Below are 22,817 nucleotides of genomic sequence, written 5' to 3' on the forward strand. Positions count from 1 at the left end.
AGTCGTTTAAGATTTAAGACCCACTTGAAGTCGTATTGAAGTCGGCCGCGATTGGTGCAGAAGTGAAATTATAAGCATTGGCCCATATGCCTCGGAGATTTGAGTGCATAAGGGACCATTGAAAACTGTTAGGTTTAATCATATACGTAAGCTCTAAATAAGACAGATTGGTTGAGCATCAAAATTTTACTCTTTATGGGAAGAATACGGCGATTGTGCTGGCCGGTACACCGAATAATGTGGCATTTAGAAGACTGTCCTTGAAATGGTATTGATTTTAAAAGGCACTGATGGTCTCTAAATTTAGATTCTTCTATTGAAGTAAGTTATAACGGGTAATAGTAATGATACCTTATACCCTTTGAATTTGGTAAAGTGACAGATGGTGTTTACTTTCTTCCATTAATCCATTGTTGTTAACGATAGTTGCCGAAGCGACAATGATGATGTATTTGCTAGTTTATAAAAACGACGGTTGGTGTTTGTGGGCCTAACATGGTTCAAAGCGACCCAAAACATATCTCTACCGTTTATTGGGCTGAACGGATAAAACATTTTTGGACTGAATTAGGATTCATATACACTTTTGACTTTGAATAAAAAATAAAATACACTTTTCTATGAGGCCACCAAGTTGATTTGGAGATGACACGAAGAATCGTGGAGTTATATTGCGGCATGAGCCAAGAAAAGCAGTTCTCAAGGAAGAATCACATTAAGGTGAGGCAGTGGGAAACATCCAAGGTGAGGGAGCCCAGGATTGTTCGAGTGGAGAGACGAGGGCATTGTTAAGTTTGGTGGCGAGAATGTTACGGGTCGCGGAATAAGACTCGGGACATTAGCTCAATAGTATGCCAAAAGGGTTTATTTTTGAGTATCGGGCTTTCCATGACTCTTAGACTTGACCCATCACTTGGAGAATATTAGAGAGCTCGTTCACAATACACATATAAATATAAAAAGTAATATCATATCAGAAGATGATCACATGAGCATGGAAGATATGACGAGAGATAACAAATCAAAAAAAATTATGGATGATTCTTATTATATTCAGTGTGAACATTCATCAAAGGAAAGAAAAAGAATAATTAATGTAATTAGTTGGGGGAGGAATTGACTTTCCTTAAGAGATTTGTAATTTATTGAGTTTATCATAATAGTTGATATAAATAGATATAGACCATTAATTATGAGTAAACTCGACTATTAATAAAGAGTCACAATAGAGTCGGATGCTAAGATTGGAAACCACCTAGGGACGGTGGAATTAAAATTAATTCCGATGGTCTAAGGATCTAATGGGCTTTGAATTTATTTCAGAAAACGTCAAAAAGCACTCCAATTAGAAGCAAATAAAATTCGAAGGCATAGCGATATTTAATGGGCACCATGACGTGGAAAAAACTTATTGGCTGTATAATCCACCGTCAGGAATGCGCGCCCAGTGGTCATTTCATTGTAACGAACCATAAAGTTAAGGATAATGCAAAAAAAAAAAAAAAAAAAACAAAAAAATACACTCTCGGCCAATCCATAACCTCGTCTCTGTTTCTCCCCCACCCATGAATCCCTGAAAAACACCCTATCCTTTTTCTCGTCAAAAAATCTTTCACCAAGCAAAATCCATGGCGAGAACACTAATTTCATCACAGCCGTTCATCTGCACATCACTTCCATCATCAGAAATATTTCGCCGTTGTGGCCTCTGTGTGCTCCCTAAACGTAGACTTGCCTCCACCGGAGTCCGACTAAGCTTCAGCGAAATCCCTCCTATTACTTCACTGAACTCTTCCGTCGATTTCCAAGTACTTTTTACCAAAACCGAGAGCTTCCTATACACTCTTGCCGACGCTGCGGTTGCGGTCGATCCTGCCGCCACCGCCGCAGGGTCTACCGACGCTGCCGCGCAGAAGAATGGTGGTTGGTTTGGCTTCATTGCTGAATCAATGGAATTTGTTCTCAAGGTAAAGCTTCTCTCCCGGGTCCCAATGTAGACGCTTGTTCCACATATCAAGAACTAAGTACCGATTAAAATGTCTTACTAAATATTGTTGATTTATGTTTTTTTTATTCTCTTTCTTTATTATTATTTTTGTTTAGGTTCTGGAAGATGGATTATCGGCATTACACCTGCCTTACGCATATGGATTTGCGATTATATTAATTACGATTATAGTTAAGATTGCTACATTTCCTTTGACAAAGCAGCAGGTTTGCCTTTGGTTCAACTTGTGTAGGAAAAGAAAGTGCTTAAAGTTTAGATTTGGTTTTGATTCTTTCTGACTCGATAGTTAACAGTTGAGGATGGTTTTAGGTGGAATCAACGCTAGCTATGCAAAATCTTCAACCAAAGATAAAAGCTATCCAACAAAGATATGCAGGCAATCAGGTAATACTGAAGTTTGAATTTGATTGCTTTGTTATTGATTGGGAAGGCTCATTTTGGTTTATTTATTTTTTATTTTGCTTCTATTTAGGAGAGAATACAGCTCGAGACATCTCGCTTGTATAGGCAGGCTGGGGTCAATCCGTTGGCAGGTATCCTTTTGATTAATCACTTGAAATTGTATGTTTATTTTCCATTTTTAATTAAATCTAGCCTCTTTTGAAAGCTGGTTTTCTGCATCGTTGGTTTCTTAGTTTATAAAAACTGGTGATGGAGGGATTATGATGTTTGTATGGAAATTGACTTGACTTAAATGTTAGTAGTAATTTATGAAAGAGAGTATGAATTTATGAATCCATGGTTTCTCATGCCATTCTTTCTCTTCAGGACTTTTGACTCTCTTCTTTTTTATGGAGGCCTCAGGTCTTATAGTTGTTAACTTCATGGGACAATGCTCATCACTATCTTAAACCTTTGTCTTTGCAGGTTGTTTCCCTACTTTAGCCACCATTCCAGTCTGGATAGGCCTGTATCAAGCTCTCTCAAATGTGGCAAATGAGGTAATAAATTGGTTGACGTAGCATTCTGATTTCTGAGTGATGTTGGAGAACTCTTTCACATGTTAAATAACGTCCATTATTGATTGCTGCAAATTTTTACTCAAAGGGACTGTTGACAGAAGGTTTCTTTTGGATCCCTTCTCTGGGAGGGCCAACTACAATTGCTGCTCGACAAAGTGGGTCTGGAATTTCTTGGCTTATTCCATTTGTGGTAATAAACTTGCTCCCAAACTTATAAGATTAACACTTCTCCTTGTTGTATTTTGTAGTTTTCAGCATTATGGATTTCATTGCCTATTTGTTTGTATCTTGTACTTTGCTGTGACAGCTCTCTATATCATTTTTATTCTTTTCTGAAAATTCTACAGAAGTGTTAAAGTGACTGGTGGTTGTTGCTTATTTAATTAATATAGCCTCTTTGGTGTTGATTTATTTATTAGCGGTTGAGAGGGGAGACTAATATTTTTGAAGATTCATAGTATTGGTTTTACCTTTGTAATTACCTTCATAGTTTGTAGCATCTTCACCTTTTGTTGTCATGGATGAAAAAATTGTAATTATAAATTTATAATAGCTACTAAATTTGTGTAAAGCTATGGCTTAATCACATTTTACAGCTGAGATTCCATTAAGAATAGCAAATTAGAGTTTCAGATGTAGCTTCTGTTGACCAGGCACAGAAACCATGTTCTGCTGTTGGTTCGTGTATCTTATTTTGTTATCTAACATATGAAGGGCAATGATCATTCAGGATGGCCATCCACCATTGGGTTGGCATGACACTGCTGCATACCTTGTTTTACCCGTGCTTCTTGTTGTCAGTCAATATGTTTCAATGGAGCTGATGAAGCCGCCCCAGGTAAGAACTAAGTAGTGCAAGCTTCATTACTTCAATTTCATTCCTATTTCACATTTAATTTGGTTAGTAGTTTAATTCATTCAAATTTTCTTTTGGACAGACGGATCCAGCCCAAAAGAACACACTTCTTGTTCTCAAGTTTCTTCCATTTATGATTGGCTACTTTTCGTTATCTGTTCCATCAGGATTGTCAATTTACTGGTTGGTCTCTTTTAGCAGTTTTACTGAAACCGATAGACTTAGCAATATGCACTTTGCTTCTAGTTTAGTTTCTGATCATGGTATAAACATACACTGCATGCAGAGGCGTTCTATGGTCATCATTCTGAACCATGGCTGCAACACTTTATACTCGGGTTATCATTAATTTTACTATGTTATATGTGCCAGGAGTAGTGCATCCAAACTTCATTTTCTTGTATTTTTCTGTTGTCAATGATGCCTTTTAAGGTTCGATGTACACATGCAATTGAAATTTGCATATATTAGCATCAATACGTAACTGAATTCGCATACATGAGAACAAATTCTCGCTGCTTTATTGCTTTTTATTCCCACTTTATTTAATTTTGAGCACCCACCTCAATATCTCGGCATGTAACTTCTATCTTTATCTGTTTTCACATTATGCTGCATAATATGTGTGAATCATGTCCTTATTTGTCTTTCCTGTCGAATGTAGTATAAACATGTTGCTTGTTCTAGCCTTCTAGACCCGTTTACTTGAACATTATAACCTTTTTTTCACTTTTCAAAATAGTGGTGCATCCAACATGCTGTAAAAATTCACCTTACCATTCAGCTGTATGATTGTCGTTTCTGAGGTGTGCCCATTTTCAGGTTTACAAACAATGTCCTTAGCACTGCACAGCAAGTGTGGTTACGCAAATTAGGTGGAGCAAAGCCTGTTGTTGATGAGAGCGCAAGTGGAATTATTACTGCCGGACGTGCAAAACGGTCAGCTGATCAAACGGCACGGCGTGGGGATAAGTTAGTGAGAGGCTTTTTAAATGATGTACATGGTTTTGTTTATGCTTTAAATTTAGCATGCTGAAAAATAAACGGAAATTAACAGGTTCAGGCAGTTAAAAGATGAAGAGAAGAAGAAGAAAGTAGGCACGGCGTTGATAGCAGAAGAAGTTCAGGCTCTAGATTCAAAATCTGATTCTGATGGGGAGTCAGATGATGAGACAAAGGGCAAGGTAAATTTCTAGTTTCAGTAACTGCAGGCTGCTTTGTATCATTTTAAGGTCTCTCTAAGAATTTCTCATAGATTTAGTTCTATCCATAAACAAAGGGGTATGGAGCCCAATTCATAGTTGATGATGGAGGAATATTACTACTTTCTTGAACTTGCACATCTTTTTTTCTCTCTTTTCAGAAGATAATGATGGCATGTTTAGACTGACAGCTGTCGAACAGAGTTATCTTACGGGACCACTTGCAAGGTTTTAACTTTCCTTGCAAGTTGAATTGTCTGTAGTCATTAGTGACAATGGTACTACTTTTAACTTTCATGTATGGATCTTCTAAAACTGTCACATAGGGAAGCAAAAATGACCTTGAAAGCGAGTCATCTTTAGACAGAGATGAAGTTAATCTGTGACTGCATGTTTATGGAAGCATGATTATGCACACAACGTTTTGACTTTATGGTATCTGTAAGTGGGTTCCACTGCTGCAAAATCCATTACTGATTGAAGTGTGTAATAAAACCTAACATTTTCTTTTGTAAGTTAGTGCAAGCATGGTATGCTAATTAACATGGGGAGGGTTAATTAGTAACATGAAGGGTCTTTAAACACAATCACACATGTCTCATCTATATGCATAACTGAATCTATTGGAGATGACTGTGGTTAACTATAAAACAGCACCGGCCATTCTCTTGTTCTAGAAGTATGAATATATGTAAAATCACATTACCTATTTCAGTAGTAACAACCTATACAGGTATAAGAGGTTTGGCTTTTCTATGTTGGTAAAGATAGACTTTATTTTAGGCTTTTAGGTTGAAGGATGGTAATTTGATGTGTTGGTCTGATGCTTTTCTAACATTTTACCATTTGATGTGTTGAGCTCGAGGGGTAGACTTATTTTGGAGAGCGATAGCAGTAAAGCGGTAGACTGGATCAAGCGTCCGAGTTCTTGTCCTATGTTATTTAGTTCGCTTGTGAAGGAAATTGGATCTTTGGTAGTAGATAGGAATGTTATTGTAAAACATGTTAGTAGAGTCGTGAACTGTAAAGCAGATGAATTAGCTAAGATAGGAATCGGATGAACTTGTGTTTGTTGGTTCTTCTAGGTTGTTTTGTCCGCTGTTAGGTGCTATTATTGTAATGGTTTTATTTTATTGTTTGTTTCGTTGGTAATAAAATTTTGAGACACTCTTTTCCTCCTTCCAATGTCCTTCGAGATACCTTAGCGTTCTTGATGGTTATGAAGGGAGGTTTTAACGAGACCTCCCTTTCTTATCAAAAAATAAAAAAAAGTTGTTCCAACTACAGTTGGTGGATTAGTGCAAATCTGGAACTTTACCACAATCGTAAAACCAATTACTAATTTCATGTTTCTAACAGGGTGATGAGACTCTTGCAGTATATGCTTCCAATGATAGCAAACAAGTTCCTAATATTTCTCAGCCACGACGAAGCAAGAGATCTAAGCGGAAGCGTGCTGTATAAGAAGATTGTACACTGAATGCTTATGGTGAGTCTTTTATATCTAAAGGAATTGTATTATTTTTATTGTAGTGGCAATTTTGATGTTGTCTCATTCAAGATATATTGCAAAATCATGAAGACCAGTCTTATTAAAAAACACCACAACCATGCTCCAAAAGGCTCATATTTTTTGTATTTCAGTCACTATGCAGGTCGAGAAATTTTGATTCAACTGTGCAACTACTAAGCTGGCATTTTTATCTTTTGGTATGTTGAGCTTGCTAAGCATTTCAAGCCTCATTCCTGGAAACATTTGTGATAGGGATCTTGCTGTGCTAGTAGTTGCACCCTCATCGCTTTCTTTTATGTGATCTAAACCTAGGGGTATTATTTTCTCACTCATGAAGAATTGTCAATTCTTTGTTTAAAACTGTTTCAGTTCCTTTCACGTGTGAAAGATGACTGTTTCTTTCTGCAAACATGCGATAGTCTAGTATGAATTTATTGTGTAGAAGCATTATAAAGCAGAATATCGTAATTAGGACATGGGATTACCTTCTGACTGAAGAAAACCGAACATACCATTACACACCAAACTAACCTTTACTAGGGGTCAGAGCCAGAGCTAACTCATTTAGAACTTTTAGTACATGCTAGAAGCATATAATAGTACATCAATACTTGCTTTCGCATATGGATTTTTACAAGTAAAATCCTTGTCCTACACAGAGACATCTCACCTCCAATACAATTTGTGTCGCCTTACCCTATCTTCCACATTGGCTGTTGCATCCATTGTTTTAATGCTTTGATGGTGGCTGGTGATTTTCTAATGGGTTCGGTCCGGATGGGGATTTACGAATCTTCTTCATTTCAACCTGTTTTTCATCGCAGCGAGGATTTTCTTTTTAGCTAATGGATTTAGTTATACTAGCTAGATAAATATAACAGTTTTAAGCTGAAAGAGATTACACAGCTCTTACCCAAGTAGGTAATGCATTTCTAGCACGTGGTCTCGACATTAGGCTTCGAGGTCTGAACTTGAAGTGAACTGTTGGCACTATAGGAAAAAAAACATTAATGCATTACAATTTAGAAGCTACAAAAGTTTGTAAATGTGCTTGATGAATGTAGATTAGAACTTGGCCTCTCATCTTTATGTAGGCGGTGCAATATTTTTGCGTGCTTTAGTGTATTTATAGGGTGGTGTTTTGTGTGTTTTTTTAGGGGGGCGGGGGGCTCTTACAAGAATGGAGTTGCATTTTATTGATGCATTTTCTTTAATCATAACCAAACTTGAAAATAGATGTATGAATGTTTGTTAAAGGTGCAGGGTGATCCTATGGAATTATGTACAAGATTGTTAAGATTTAAAAATTCTGTGTTTCTAGTGATTGTGGGTTGACTTCCTCTAATCTATCATTGCATCCATGATATTAGCACTTGTTGAGTGCTTTGTATCATGGTTTTCAGAACCGGACCGGTTAACGAATCGGTCATGCTACCGGTTTACTGGTTCAACCGGTCGAATCGGTCCGACCGGTCGGAAGAACCGGACGACGTCATAATTATTTAAAAAATTAAATAAAAATACCAAAAATATTTAATAAAAATAATTTTTTATATCACAAGTCATATTCAAAGCAATTCATAACATATATAAGTTAAAAACCATAAAATCAGGTGAAACAAAATGATTCAAATTAACTACAACATAATATTTAAGGTAAAACATATTAAATAATAAATATAATTATATAACTATAATTAAAAAATAAATTTGGGGTTAAAAAATCATAACAAAATGATATTGTTTGGTTTATTTATTTTTTTTAAAACAATCTCACATAGATAAGAAACATAGAAGAGCATCCCAAAAGTCAAAGAGTAAAAATATGAGAACAAAAGAATCCCACATGACTAAGAAACATAGAAGAGTATCCCAACTAACTTCTATAAATAATAGAGATAATTTGACATTCAAAATCAAGGAGTCTTTTGGTGAGCATTGAGTGAATTATTCTTTCACTTCAATCAAACTCGAATTTTAGGCTTCAATTGAACTTCTAAATTTTTTATGAGTTCAAGCATTTTCGAGTTCAAGTTTTAATATTATATTTCTAGTTCGAGTTGAACTTGATAATTTTTAGCTCGTGAGTTTGAGTCGAGTTGAGCTTACTTTTAAAGTTTTCAAGTTTGAGTCGAGTTCAGCAATATTCGAGTTCGACTTGGCTCGTTTAACAAACGATGTTGTTTGGTTTAATTAAAAAAAAAATTCAGTTTTTTCGGTTTTTAGTCGGTCCGGTTCGAACGGTTCAGTAGTTCCGGCCGGTTCACTAATAGTGGTTCAATCGGTGTAGATTGAACCGGATTAGACAGTGATTCCCGATTGAACCGGGCCGGTCCGATTTTCAAAACACTGCTTTGTATCTTGCTGTCGGCATTGAGTGTTGGGACCCGCCACCGAATATTTAGCTCCTGAATTGTTTTTATTGTTTCAAAACCAAGTTACTGTGTGTTGATACTTTGCAAATTTACTCCCGCCATTGCATGCTGATTTTTTTTAAAGACTTGGTTTAGTAGGTAAGCTAAAGCAACATTTTGTTATTTGATTCATGTACGTAGTTCTGTAACGAGGAAATTAGGCCTGGTGAAGTCACTGTCTTCAATCTTTCTTGTATTTATTTGTTGTATAAATTACAAATGTTCTTGGATTCTGTTCCTACCAAAGTTGTCGGGATCACATATCGTTGTTAATAAGTTAAAAATTGTGATTGAATTTCATTGACACTAGTTTAGGGATGAAATGTTACGTACAGACAACTCCAGTATCTACTAAATGCCTTAGGTAGGGCGCTTGTGGTTGGCAGTTCGGCGTTAAAGGAGGCGCATCTACTGACGCATGCATTCTATCATGAAGAGTCATCATGATTCCATTTTGAGCACATAAGACTAAAAGCGGTATCCATACAAGATTTTATGCTAGAAGTCCATCTTATAAAATTTTAAGAGATAAAATGGATTATTAATAAGTAATATTTAAATTATAAGATAATTTAAAATTTTTAAGGAAACAACTATTCGTGTCAATCCCTCTATTCATACCTATCATAAGGGGTCTAAATTAGTTTAAGTCATTCAATTTATTCAGTTTTTCTTTTTTTGACGTCTAACAAGATGGAGTTCAGAATAATATATCCAAAACCTATTTTCATTATTTGCAGAATGGTAACAAGAAATGAAAAGGTTGAGATGTGCTACTTGGAGTCTAAATTAATCAATTCATTCAATTTTTATTCAGTTTTTCTTAATTGACATTTAATAAGATTGAGGTCCGAATTTTATATCCAAAACCATTTTTCATTATTTGAAGAAGAAACTTAAATAATGGAAGTGATAAGGGAGAAAGCTATAGAATGTAACATTATGGGAATGAAAAGCTGGCAACTGATAAGAGATTTCCAATCACTAACTTATAAAGATTGTTCTACAAAATAGAAACACACACACAACGCTTTAATGCAAATTTCTTTTCGGTACCCCCCTCTCTAATTTTAACAATTAAATTTAGTGTGCAGGGTTTGGGCCTTTGGCCTTATGGACAAAATATATTACGGCCACGCAATTCCTGACTAGATGGTTAAATACTAAAAGAAGTCCTTGGTTTCACCATATTATTTAAGTAACCCCAGTATTTCTCTTATGCTTAAAGAAAATCTTAACCTCTGGGTTTTACCTAAGTAAGCCCTTATTTCAAGTTTAAGGTTTAAGAGATTATTTGAGTATAATGAAGAAGTTTACATACTTCTATGGGTAGAAGCTAAAGATGAGTGTTTATTAGAATACAAAATGTTGAAAGAAGCTGATCGCATCATAGTTTTGGGATTTTTAATAATCAAACGAGGTTTTTAATAATAAAATAATCCAATCATAAACCAACAACTAGTTGCTCTAGTGAGATGATGCTCTAAATCCCTTAAGTAAGATTAAGGGTTCGAATCTTGTCCATTATGAATGGAATAAACTAGGTTGAGAGGATCGTCCTTGCCTTTACAATATCCGGTCTATATTAATTGATCGATAAATCGGATACACATTGTTAATAAAAAAAATCAAATCATAGTTTTGGAATTTTCGGCTTTTGCTCGAGAGTTATCGGTATCTTTCTTTTCCTTTGGAGTGATTGTGTTTTGACATCTGTTTTCATTGTGAAAAGTGGCTTAGAACTTGCACATAAAAACGTGACCGTCAAACAGGACAGGAGAAATGATTTATTTTTATTTTTTTGCAAATAAACCGACAAGAATCTCCTACACAAAGTTAATTGCGTGACATCTTTCCTCCTTATCTTTTTCCTATTGCAAATGGAAAAGCTTCTTCTTTTTGGTTTATTATAAGTCTATAACTGATATGTTTAAGAACAAATATTTATGCATAATTAACATAAAGATTTTGAAGTTAATTTCATCATAAGTTCTAAGATAAAAAAATTCATTATTAAAAAAGTTAAATATTTCAGTTAATTTTTTGTTAATATATATTTTAAGGTTTAATTATTAAAACTTAATTTAAGTTTGATATAAAACTTATTTATAATAAGTGTTTATAATTTTTTATTCAGCACATGGACAAAATATATTTATCATGTTAAATAACAATGTCATTAAAATTCAATAATTATATATTTTTAATTCATCGCATTTAAATTAATTATCAATGTAATAGATAAATTTGAAACTCAAATATCATATATTTTATTTTTGGGTCAATTACGTGTTTAGTATCTAAATTATCAATTTTGGTCCGTTTTAATACCTAAACTTTTAATTTTTTTTCAAAACCATACCTAGTTTTTGTTTTATTTTATTACATCACCTTTAAACACTTAACTTTTTAAAGGTAAATTACATCATTCATCACTCAACTATCTTCTCACTCTCATTTTTGTACTAAAGATAAAAAAAATCAATTTACCTTCTCAACTTTCAAATTACTCCTATTTTAATCACTCTAATTTATTTTATTAATAATTTTGTGACATGACATTTAATTATTAGTTTAGTAATATATAATTAAAAATAAAAAATTAAATTTAAAAGTTATGGTGATTAAATTATGAATAATTTAAAAGTTAAGTAATTAAATTAAAAAATCTAAATTTTAGTGACCAAAATAAGAGTGAAAAGATAATTGAGTGAGGAATGATGCAATTTAGTCATAAAAAGGTTCCACATGCAAATCTCATCCGTTAAGTTTTCAACGACGAGATATTAAAATAAAATAAAAATTAAACGTTAATTATAATTTTAAAAAAATTAAAAGTTTAGATACTAAAATTATCAAAACTGATAGTTTAGTTACTAATTACATACTTTACCCTTTATTTTTCTTGAAGATGCAGGTAAAAGGTGATGATGTGTAAAGAAATATCTAAAATATTAATTTTCTTAAAGTGGCCCTTTTTTCTTGAAAATTAAGTAACAAGATAACGATGAACATTTTTGTCCCAAAAATGTGTAAAATTATTTTTATATAATTTTGTAAATAATAATTATTGATAAAATGATAAAAATTATATATAGTGTATGATATCTAGAAATATTACATTTAATTATTTTTAAGATTAAAAATATAAAAAATAAAGCATAATAATAATTTTAATTTAAAATAAAATTGTTTAATAATTTTTAATTGAATTGATACACGATAAATTCATGATATTAAAATTGTAATTATAAATATAAATAAATATTTACATTTGATAATATCTATTAAAATAATTTCATTCTCAACAAACTGGAGTACTATGGTCCTCAGAATTTGAAGAATTTATTTGTTTGATCCTAAATAGTATATATAACGAAAATAACGAATACTATCGCCTAAAACAATTATAATAAAACTAACGGGTGGTTTAAGTGGTAAACAACTCGATATGACTTTAGTAATGTTTTAGGTTCGAGTATTTGTATATGCAGAAAATCTTCATTAGGAGACTCACCCACTAAAACCAGGTGTACAACTCGGGTTAGTCTAAATTAATCAAGACAAAGTCTTGAAACTAAATGACGAAAAAAACAAGCATAATAAAACGGAAGTCAACAAATATATTCACGACTATCATAAGTATAATTTAATAATGATAGACTAGTGGTAACTTGATAAGAAAAAGCGTGAACAATTGATGTAATGACATACAAATCACTTCAACATCCTCAAGCACCAAACATTGAAGAGAAAAACCTGAAGAATATTCAAAGTGGATGAATGAAAAATCAATCTCCCCTTAAAGACAATCATATCTGACACGTGTATTCGACAATCAACGGGAAGGTCATATACAAACGAACGAAGAAACTAGACATCGGGAGAACAATCAATCAAGAAATCATGTAGAATCACAGACCTAGTAGAAGACCAACAACGACGGAACATAGTAGGAACATGTGGGACCCCCTAAATTTTTGAAAATTTCAATTTTAAACCCTTAAAATTTTCAAAAAATTTATTTGCCACCCATAAAATTATTAGAAACTCATATTAAGTTTTAAATTTTTTAAATGATCTTAATTAAACCCCTTCCATAATTTTTAAAAATTCTCATTACTCCTCTTAAATTTTTTTAAAAAAAATTAGTTAAACCCCAATTTATTTTAAAAAAAAAAAACATAAACTAAGTTCTTCAAAATTTATAAATTTTTTAATTTAAACCTTTACTTTTTTTAAAATTTTAATTTGACCCTTTCAAACTCTATCATCAAGTTTCGCCACCAAAAACCAATAAAAGAAACTTATACCAGAAGTCCAAAAGTATCGTAGCCATGATATAATTTATCATAGAAAAAGCCAAGAAAAAATATTATTATAAATATGTTAAAATATAATTAAAAACTAGGAAAATTCGATAATAATTAACTAGAAAAGAGGAAAAATGACATGGAGACCATGAAGAGCCCCCACCACTGCCTCAGTTAAAAATTGTGATAACAGGCTACCAATAGAGAATAACTGCTCGAGATAAAAAATAAATAGAAAGATTAAGGGTTTATTTGTTTCACGTAAAATGTTTTATTTATTTTTTGGTGTTTGGTTAAAAAATTTGGTTGGTTAGTGTAAAATATTTTCCTGGTCAATAAAATTTCTTTTACATTTTTTTGGAAAATGGCTTACGGTATGATTTTTCGTAAGTTATTTTTTGAACTTTTCGCTTCAAAGAATAAATATTCAAAATAATTTTATTTTATATATTTAATATTAATATAATATTTTAACATCATTTTAATCAAAAAATTATTTATTAAAATATTTAAAATATATTTATTAATATTTTTAATAATATAATATTCTATTTTTAATATTTTAATAATATAATCAATTATATTATAATAATATATGATATTATATTTTTATTTTAATAATTTTTAAAAATTTCATTAACTAATGAAAAATGATTTACACAATATCTTCCAAACAATGTTAAAAATATTTTTCAGAAAATGTTTTCAATTTTGAATAATTCTTGCATTCTTTTTATATATTTTATTATTAAATTTAATAAAACTTTGAAAAGGATTTAATTATTTAAATAAAAAGATTATGAACACTAAATAAAGCTAGGAGCCTTATCTCTTAAGCAGTCGTCTGGATGGATGCCCAGCTCTGTCACTTTTATTTTAGGGTAAACTATGCATTTAGTGCCTCAACTATTAATTTTATTTTGTTTTAATTATTCAACTATTTTTCTTTACAATTATATTTAATATTACGTTTTGGATTTATTTTGACTATAATTAAAAATTAATAAATTTATTGATATAATATTTTTTTATTTTTTAACAATGACAAACTTTAGAATGAATCTGAAAAAAATTAAACTTTAGGGTGAAACAGAATAAAAGTGATAATTGGAATGCTAAGCATGTAGTTTACCTTTTTATTTTATTTGTGTTGTTTTTCCATTCCTCTGTTCTCGGCAGCCAACAGTAATTTTTAATAAAAGATAGAAAATAAAGTTAAAACGCCAATGGCATTCAATGCAAATACCAACACCACGTTAAACTTGGTCAGAGGAAAAACCTGAAAATGTGGGCTTAAAAATACAGGATGAATATGTTATGTTCCACGAATATCATTAACGATAAGTATTATTAAATATTATTAATTTAATTTATAAAAATTTAAATTTAAAATAATTTAATATATAATTATAAATTAGTTAAAAAATTAAAAATAAATTATTTAAAATAATATATTAATTACATTAATTTTCATAATTTTTTAATAATAATAAAATATAATTTATCTTTAAATTTTTAACTAATTTATAATTATATGTTGAGCCCTTTAGAATTATATATATCTAAATTTATAGTAAATATAAGATAATATTTATTATTTTTTTTAATTGTGATAATAAATATTTATACCCTTGATCAAGGACGGATACAAGTTTCTTTTATTGGGGTGAACTAATAAAATTTTAATGGAATATAAGCTTCTAAAATTTAGGTGCAGGCTGAAAAAAGAATTTTTAATAAAAATAAAAATAAAATATCTAAAATATATAAAATTTTAAAAATTTTAAGTGCGATCGCTCTCGTCCTGCTGCCTAGGTTCATATTGCTACAAATATATGTGGTGCTCAAATCTACCACTTAAAGAGATAATAATAAAATTTTCAACCATTAAAATTGTTTAATTCGTATTAGAAAATATAATTTTTTTGAATAATCTGGAGTAAGTATAAGATAATATTTGTTTGAAGATAACTCTCAACCTTTTAACATTGAGCGCTCACACCCTTAATATCAATGGTGCTCGAACCTGAATCTTCAAAATAATAATAATTATTTTATTACGGATATCACTTATTCCTGCTAGGAAAATATACTGGATTTTACTTTTTAAGAAATATCCTGAAAAACATTGAAAATATTTCACAAGACTATTGGCTAAAGAATTCTGTGAGAAGACGAAGGGTATTTAGGTATTTTCGAATGTTTTAGTCGTATATATAAGGAGCGCTAAATTCCAGGTATTGTCGATGCACTCAAACGATGGCTTTTCCTGTGTATTGTTGTTTTTTATATTGTGCTACTATTTTCCTTTTTTGCACCTTTGCTAAAGCTACTCAGCCACCTGGTCTGATTTTAACAGTTGTCAACAACTGTCCCTTCACCATTTACCCAGCTATCCAACCCAACGCCGGCCACCCTGTCCTCGAAAAAGGCGGTTTCCCCCTTCAAACCTTGACCCACCGTTCCTTCCCCGCACCCACCGTCCACTGGTCCGGTCGTATCTGGGCTCGAACCGGCTGCACCTCCTCCAACGGCCAATTCTATTGCGCCACCGGAGATTGCGGCCACCGCATTGAGTGCAACGGCCTCGGTGGCGCCACCCCTGTGACGCTGGCGCAGTTCAGCCTCCACCACGGAGGCGAAGAAGACCTCTCTTCCTACGAAGTCAGCCTCGTCGACGGTTTTAATCTCCCTATGACAGTGACCCCACATGAAGGCAAAGGCGTTTGCCCCGTCGTCGGGTGTAGGGCTAATCTGCTGGCCACATGTCCAAACGAGTTACAATTCAGGTGGCCGATGGTTAAAGGGCCGGTGGTGGGATGCAAGAGTGGGTGCGGAGCCTTTGGTACGGACGAGCTTTGTTGCAGGAACCATTACAATAGTCCAGATACGTGTAAGGGTTCGAGTTATTCAGAGTTTTTCAAGCACGCCTGCCCCGCCACGTTTACGTATCCGCATGATAGCCCATCGCTCATGCACCACTGCTCTTCCCCACGTGAACTTAAGGTTATCTTCTGTCATTAGCTTAGCTACAACGCATTAATACAAATATGAAATAAATAAACTTCAATTTCTAGTCATATATATGTGTGTGTTATGCATGTTTTTAAGTTGGATTGAAGAATCAATGGTGTTGAACTGTAATTGATAGGGTATGCTTAAGTTTAAATGAATTGTTTGTTTGTTTGTTTAGATTTGTGTTTGAGCTTAGATGTGTGTTTGAGCTTTATTGATATTAAAAAGGATTATAGAAGGGATTTTCATTCAAAAGTAAAGATGAAAAACACTTTTTTGAAAGGCATACAATCAAAATTTTTCAACATTTTAATATTTATTTTTTTGGGGTAAACTACATGATGGTCACTAATGTTTAACTTTTCATTTTTTTCATTGAAGTTTCGAAAGTTACAAAATGACCATTAACATTATCGATTTATAACAAATTAGTCACTCATTGTAGCCCCTTCGACCCAACCTATACGGTACGATTAGATCTAATGGATTACAATAAAAAAATTTAAAAATATTTTCAACACTTTAAAATCATATCATAACCAAAACATCTTTAAAAAAATAGCCGAAAATAATAAATTTCAAATCGAGTAATATAAATTTAAAACACTATGCATATGTACGAAATAAGTATGCAATTAAACAAAATATCTCATCACAAATATCGTAGTAATGCAAATATAAGAAATAATATAAAATATGTAATAAAAACAATATTTAAAAAATATAAGCATGTCACCAATTCAAAATTTTTTTATTCGGGATGCCTATTCAAAAGTATCTGAAAGGGGAAAAATTTAGAGAGTAAGGTTGGAAACGGGCTAGATCTGGATCGGATCCAGCTAGATCCAGATCTAGACCTACTTTCACATCTTGAATCCAAACCCGCTCTAGATCCGTGGGTCTAGAAAATTGGGACTTAGATCCAGATCCAATAGATCTCATGGATCCGAGTCCAAAACCAGACTATTAAAAACAACTATTCGACCTATTTTTTAATGTAATAAAATTGTCATTGATTAATTTCACATCACATCTCTAATGAGGAATATTAATTTCAATACAACTAGTAACAGAAGGTGAGTACATAACAAAAAGAATGTGGTATAAAAATTATGACTGTCCAATGGGAATATAACAATCTCTAAAAGTAATTGCAATTCAGAAAGAATTTTGAGTATAAAAATCAACCCAATAAGAATTCAGGCGTCTCATTCTATAAAAATATTTATATATATTTTAAAACGTATTATGTCATTTATATATTAAAACTAAATGTGAGTTTTTCTATAAACGGGTCCATACCCGATATCTTAGTGTCAGATTCGGACCCGAATTTGTACTTTAATTAGAGGATCCAGACCCAGTCCGGAACCATCGGGTCCAAAATGTTAGGATCCCAACCCTATAAAATGGATATGGATCTACAGATTTGGGTCGAGTCCAGGATCCATTACCATCCCTATTGGGGAGTGAACTAAGGAGCTCAATGTGTTCCAATAAGTGCAGAATAAAACGTGCGGATAAATTTCAAATATGATTTCAGAAATCATAGAGTAAAAATCTCAGTACAGTTTTTATTTAAAACACATAGTTACCCTCTAATTGTACACTATATGCAGTTCCCCAAAACTGCATCTATAATGACTTTCCTAGGCCCATTGGACCTAGGAGCTAACCTGAGCGAGCACCTTGGGACCATAAGGACTTACCCTAGCCGAAGCATATGATACATCTGAGGGGAGTGCCCTCAGGTCCATAAGACTTACCTAATATACAAAGTAAATGAACCACCATAAGGGAGTGCCTTAGGGTCCATAAAGTCTTACCACTAGGCCTACTGGGCCCAAGAGCCCACCTAAGGGTCTCCTTAGGTCCATAAGGAATTACCAGCTTGATCGAAGATGAACCTACAAAACTCCAAAATACATCCAGAAGTACCCTAATAAAACAACTTCAGATAGTACCAATAAAATCAGGAAATCATATAAATTAAATGTTTTTTTTCAGTAGAAATACATAACCAGAGAACATGTATCACACAAACAAGAATTTAAATTCAGTAAAACAAATATCAAGAATTTAAGAAATAAAAAAACTAAATTAGGTTTTCAAATCAGATAAAACAATGATATCTCAAATCAGGAAAATTATTCATGTGCACATGTTAATTCAGATAGATATTAAAAATATGTATATAACACATAAAGAATACACCTCACAAAACGGGTTGGTCTAAAAGATATATTGAGCATCTTTTTTGCTACGCTCTACAACAATACATGAACTAACTTAGACCTAAACAGAGTAATAATCAAAGTAATATACTAGTTGAGTATTTAATAGAGTTATAGAACCATATGGGTAATCACGGGCTCAAGCGAATGAATGGATCGAGAGAAGTTGGGTCGAGTAGACGTATGATCAGAATAATCATGATTACCTTACATTACCAATAACATAAATCAGTTATCAGTCCAACCTAAAAAATACTTAAAATAATTATGCATGTTCAGATTCAAGGTTCGAATTGGAGGCTTTTGCGTTAGAATTTGACAAAACAGACTTCAAATTCAGACACAAGATGTCAAAAAACATAAAATAAGATTTAAAAAAAGTTAACTTTTTGATCAAAGTCAACTGCCAACGTTGGTCAAAGGTTAAAGTTAAAGTTAATGAGTGTGTTCAATGATTAGGTCAACGATCAAGTCAAAGTTAATAGTTTAATTCTACCAGTTTGATTGATCGATTGGTTTGGTCAGACTAGTTTAGATCGGTTTGGGCCAGTTCGGTCTGACCATACCAGCCTCTTAGAAGGTCTATCCTACTGGAGTCACCCCACGTGAGGAGGTGGCGTGTGGCGGCACGTGCGGTAGGGAAACTGTTAGAGGGAAGTGGTCGATTACTTTTGATGCATTAGTTTAACAATATTAACCCTAAACAACTCAAAAATCCAACCAAAATAACATAAAATGATTAAAAAAGAGTTCAAAGAGCTTACCAAAGATGGATGACAAAAGAGCAGCGGTGAGGCAATGATATTTATTGGGTTTTGGTTGGAAGGAATCGAAGATCTCAGATGTAGAGGCAGTGAGGCGAAAGGGTAACTGAATAGGTCGAAATCATAGTAGATAGTAGCGATGACATTATGGGGTTTTTAACAAACCTTTGATGGCTTCTTCATGGCAAACAACAAGATTACTTAACGAGTCAAGGGCAAGCTTCAGGTCGGAACGAGGCGATGCTTCAAATGGCGAGGGTGAAGACATTCACCGACGAGCGGTGGCTGAGTTCGGTGTTAAAGGGTTCGAATGATTTATCATGGTTTCAAAACGAATGACAACAAAATGGATATTTGACGATTATGGTTAGGGTCGCAAGGTGACATCGGAGTTGTTGGAGGTGGTGATGTAAGCCACCGCGCCAGAGACTAGGTTCGACGGTGAGGAGATTTAAGGATGAAGGAGATTCTAAAAACTTGAAATTTTATCAGGGAAAACTTATCTGTAACACCCCAAAAAGTTAGCAAGTGACCGAAAATATAATTTTTAAAAGTTTGGTGACCAAAGTATAAATTTAGAAAAGTTTAAGGAATTAAAGTGTAATTTTTAAAAAGTTATATTTTGGCCATGTAAATGAATAGTTCTCCTTAAAAGAAGTATTTTCATTTCACTCAGATTTTTTATCCAGGATTTGTATAAAAAGTCTATCAAAAGATAAAGTTCAATATAATATTCGGATAACCATATCGAATCATAAGCTTATAAAAATTTGAAGGAAGGTAGTTTTGGGTTAGAAAATTTATACTGATAATTTTAATCAGTGGAATTTGATGTGGATTAGTAGAATTTGCACTATAAAGTGGAATAGTGCAATTTAGTGATTAAATTGAATTTTTGGGAAAATGAAAGGGCAAAAAGAAAATTTGTTGTAAATGAGATTTTTATATTATTTAAGATTATTAAATAGAGATAAAAAAGGATGGCATGGAAGTAAATTTTATGATTGATTAATTAGAAGATATTTTGAATGAAATCTCTGAAATTTCTCTTCTTCTCCAGTATCTGATCGAGACCTCTATAGCCAAGGTGAGAATGTTTTCTTTTTCATTTTCATTTTCAAGACATTTTAGCAAGCTTTTGGACTAAGACATGAAATAGAAAAATAATCTGCATGAAATTCTCTACAAGTTGATATAAAAATTTCATTGATTCATGCTAAAGTGTTGAATGGGTATTTATGGGGGTTGAAAGAGAAATCAAATTTCAATGATTTAAGGTTGGTTTATGATGGTAGGAGTGTTACTGAGTTATAATTGAGAATGAAAATTGATTGGAAACAATTAGGAGAACTTATTTGAAATTATTGGTCATAAGGGAATATTATTGGAAAAATTTTATAAAAATGTTCTATGGGTTAAATTAAGTATTAGAATGATCTTGGATGCTTGGATTTGTGTTTTGGATTAAATTGAAGCATTGTTGGGTTGTTAGGGACCTTGTTGCAAGACTTGAGAATTTGAAAGATTAATAGATAATTACCGAAAAAATTGTGTACTATGCTGGAAATTTTACTTAGAATGATAGAATATTGATTTTGGATCAATGTGGAAGTTTTGGATAAGGTTGAGGATTAAGTTGAAAGATTTGGTAAAACTGTTGGTAAAAGTTTGCAAATGTGTAATGTTAATGTCCTATTTTGAAAATATTATGTGAATGGTGGAAAATTGTGAATGGTGGAAAATGATGATTAATATTGAAATTGAGTGGAATGTCAAAGGACTAAGTTGAACAATTTTGAAAATGTTGGGATGATTTTAAAGAAAGGTTGAATGGTGGCTAAGTGTGAAGTGTTTAAAAAATTGGTGATTTATTTTGATAAATGATAATTTAAGGGATTTGAAAGGGCTTTTTGATGGGAGTTAAAATTAGTTTCAATAGATGAAAGAAAATTAGTATCGATTATGCGTTAATAGCAATTTTTGAATTTTATTTGAATCTGAGTTATTATATTAGTTAGAGTACTAATTTATATTTGAAATTTGTTGGTGTCGGAATAATGATGTCTGTGTAGATCGTGATCGTTCTTAAGCTCAAAGTGAGTTAAAAGAAAAGGATAAATTCGTTAGTTAAATGATAGTAGCAAATAAAGTTAGTGAGACAACATGTGTGTCAACAGTTGCTTTCGTTCGAGTCTCGTTTTATTGTATATAATTATATAATTAATATAATTGTAATTATTATTATTACAAGACCGGAAGACCTATGTTACAACAAACAGACCCGAAGGTCCATATTACAACAAACATGTCCATACTTAGTTACAACCGGTTCAAGCCCAACTATCCGATCCAGGCCCAATCCCAGCAGACCCAAGAAAGGCCTAAATGTTGCTAGGGTTTCCAACATTTCCTCCAGCTGCCAGTAGCTCCCAGCCATTTGATTTAGATACAGATCAAGGATTCACAGCCATCCAGCAGAAGCCCTAGGGTTTTATTACACCCTAGGGCCTATTCCGACCACCACCTCCAGTTGTTCCAACCGAAGGAAGCCACGCTTCCACGACCTCTCTAGAACCCAATAGAGCTCTCTCGAAGGCTCCAGAAGAAACATCTCGACCGCACAATACATGGATCTATGATGAGTCACTGTAACATCCCAATCTATGGGTTAATGACTAAATTATAAAATTTCAAACTTGGTGACTAAAGTAGAAGAATGAAATAATTCAATGATTCATTTGGAAATATTACCTGAAAGAGGTAAGTAATTATTAGATGAAGTGAAGGGCAAAAGGGTCTTTTGTAAGGGAAATAATTAAATTAAAGAAAGGTTATATTTTAACCACGTGGAAGGGAAGAGAAATCTACAAGCTTCAAAGTTCTCTTTCTCTTCTTCTTCATTCATGCGTGAGAACCCAAAACAAAGGTGAGTTTTTGGTTAGTTAGTTTCTTGTTAAATTTAAGATGTGTTTATGATTATTAGATGATAACTAAGCTTAAGGAAAACTTAAGTTATCTTAAAATCAAAATATGAATGAATTAGAAGAGATTAATGATTGTGAGTTTTTGAATGAAATTTTGTTATAGAGTTAATAATTAGAATTGGAAATTGGATTTGACTTGTCATCAATCTAAATAAGGAATAGGGAGTGTTAGGATGAGATTTAGAACATGTTGATATTTGCGTATGATTCTTGAATGCCATATAAAGGATATGATTTGGAGGTTTAAGAAGTGATTATTGAGTAAGAATGAGTTTGAATATGAGTATGTAAGTTAAGAATAAGAAGGGGATGATATATGAAGTAATTAAGCTGAAAAGAGTGGATTTTTGGGCATAAATTGGAATTCTGGGCTAGTGTGCATCGGTACACATTCATCATGTACCGATGCATCAAGGGTAAATTTTCAAAAATTGTTCAGTGTGTATTGATGCACAGGAAGTGCATCGATGCACCCCTTAAAAATGGAAACATCGAATGCAATTAGTGCATCGATGCATAAGGAGTGCATTGATGCACATGTTAAGGGATGCA

At 32.7% G+C, this 22,817-nt stretch overlaps 2 protein-coding genes and 2 long non-coding RNA genes across 7 annotated transcripts; 2 read left to right on the forward strand and 2 right to left on the reverse strand.

Annotated features, from left to right (window-relative positions):
• Positions 1-1,511: 1,511 nt before the first annotated feature.
• Positions 1,512-6,771, forward strand: LOC120119119 (inner membrane protein PPF-1, chloroplastic-like). 4 transcript variants are annotated; one of them, XM_039139017.1, is made up of 12 exons: positions 1,512-1,967; positions 2,104-2,214; positions 2,318-2,392; positions 2,481-2,541; positions 2,876-2,949; positions 3,056-3,160; positions 3,701-3,808; positions 3,909-4,009; positions 4,649-4,804; positions 4,884-5,010; positions 6,388-6,517; positions 6,673-6,771. In XM_039139017.1, the coding sequence occupies exons 1-11, from the start codon at positions 1,629-1,631 to the stop codon at positions 6,490-6,492; spliced, it is 1,362 nt and encodes a 453-aa protein (XP_038994948.1). In that variant the 5' UTR covers positions 1,512-1,628; the 3' UTR covers positions 6,493-6,517; positions 6,673-6,771. The 4 variants fall into 4 exon arrangements, with proteins under 4 accessions (XP_038994948.1, XP_038994946.1, XP_038994952.1 ...); XM_039139015.1 differs by having other exon boundaries at positions 6,388-6,771; XM_039139021.1 differs by having other exon boundaries at positions 4,649-4,798; positions 6,388-6,771.
• LOC120119166 lies at positions 5,468-21,609 on the reverse strand. Its single transcript, XR_005515818.1, has 3 exons — positions 21,597-21,609; positions 18,110-18,111; positions 5,468-5,603 (listed from the first exon to the last, which is right to left on the reverse strand). It is a non-coding gene; the product is annotated as an uncharacterized LOC120119166 (long non-coding RNA).
• On the reverse strand, positions 6,995-7,562 carry LOC120119158. The gene is made up of 2 exons (XR_005515816.1): positions 7,455-7,562; positions 6,995-7,349 (listed from the first exon to the last, which is right to left on the reverse strand). It is a non-coding gene; the product is annotated as an uncharacterized LOC120119158 (long non-coding RNA).
• On the forward strand, positions 15,508-16,348 carry LOC120119149 (osmotin-like protein). The gene has a single exon (XM_039139030.1). The coding sequence runs from the start codon at positions 15,528-15,530 to the stop codon at positions 16,290-16,292; it is 765 nt and encodes a 254-aa protein (XP_038994961.1). The 5' UTR covers positions 15,508-15,527; the 3' UTR covers positions 16,293-16,348.
• Positions 21,610-22,817: the final 1,208 nt, after the last annotated feature.

This window comes from Hibiscus syriacus, unplaced genomic scaffold (assembly GCF_006381635.1).
Source record: "Hibiscus syriacus cultivar Baekdansim isolate YM2019G1 unplaced genomic scaffold, ASM638163v2 tig00000991_pilon, whole genome shotgun sequence".
In the NCBI taxonomy this organism is placed as follows: domain Eukaryota; kingdom Viridiplantae; phylum Streptophyta; class Magnoliopsida; order Malvales; family Malvaceae; genus Hibiscus; species Hibiscus syriacus.

What these genes read in the sequence shown, in the direction of transcription:
- LOC120119119 (XM_039139015.1), top strand. Translation starts at nt 1,629, where the DNA reads ATGGCGAGAACACTAATTTCATCACAGCCGTTCATCTGCACATCACTT. An exon ending in TTCCTTTGACAAAGCAGCAG is followed by an intron (nt 2,215 to 2,317) that starts GTTTGCCTTTGG and finishes GGATGGTTTTAG; the next exon opens with GTGGAATCAACGCTAGCTAT. An exon ending in TCAGGATTGTCAATTTACTG is followed by an intron (nt 4,010 to 4,648) that starts GTTGGTCTCTTT and finishes GCCCATTTTCAG; the next exon opens with GTTTACAAACAATGTCCTTA.
- LOC120119149 (XM_039139030.1), top strand. Translation starts at nt 15,528, where the DNA reads ATGGCTTTTCCTGTGTATTGTTGTTTTTTATATTGTGCTACTATTTTC.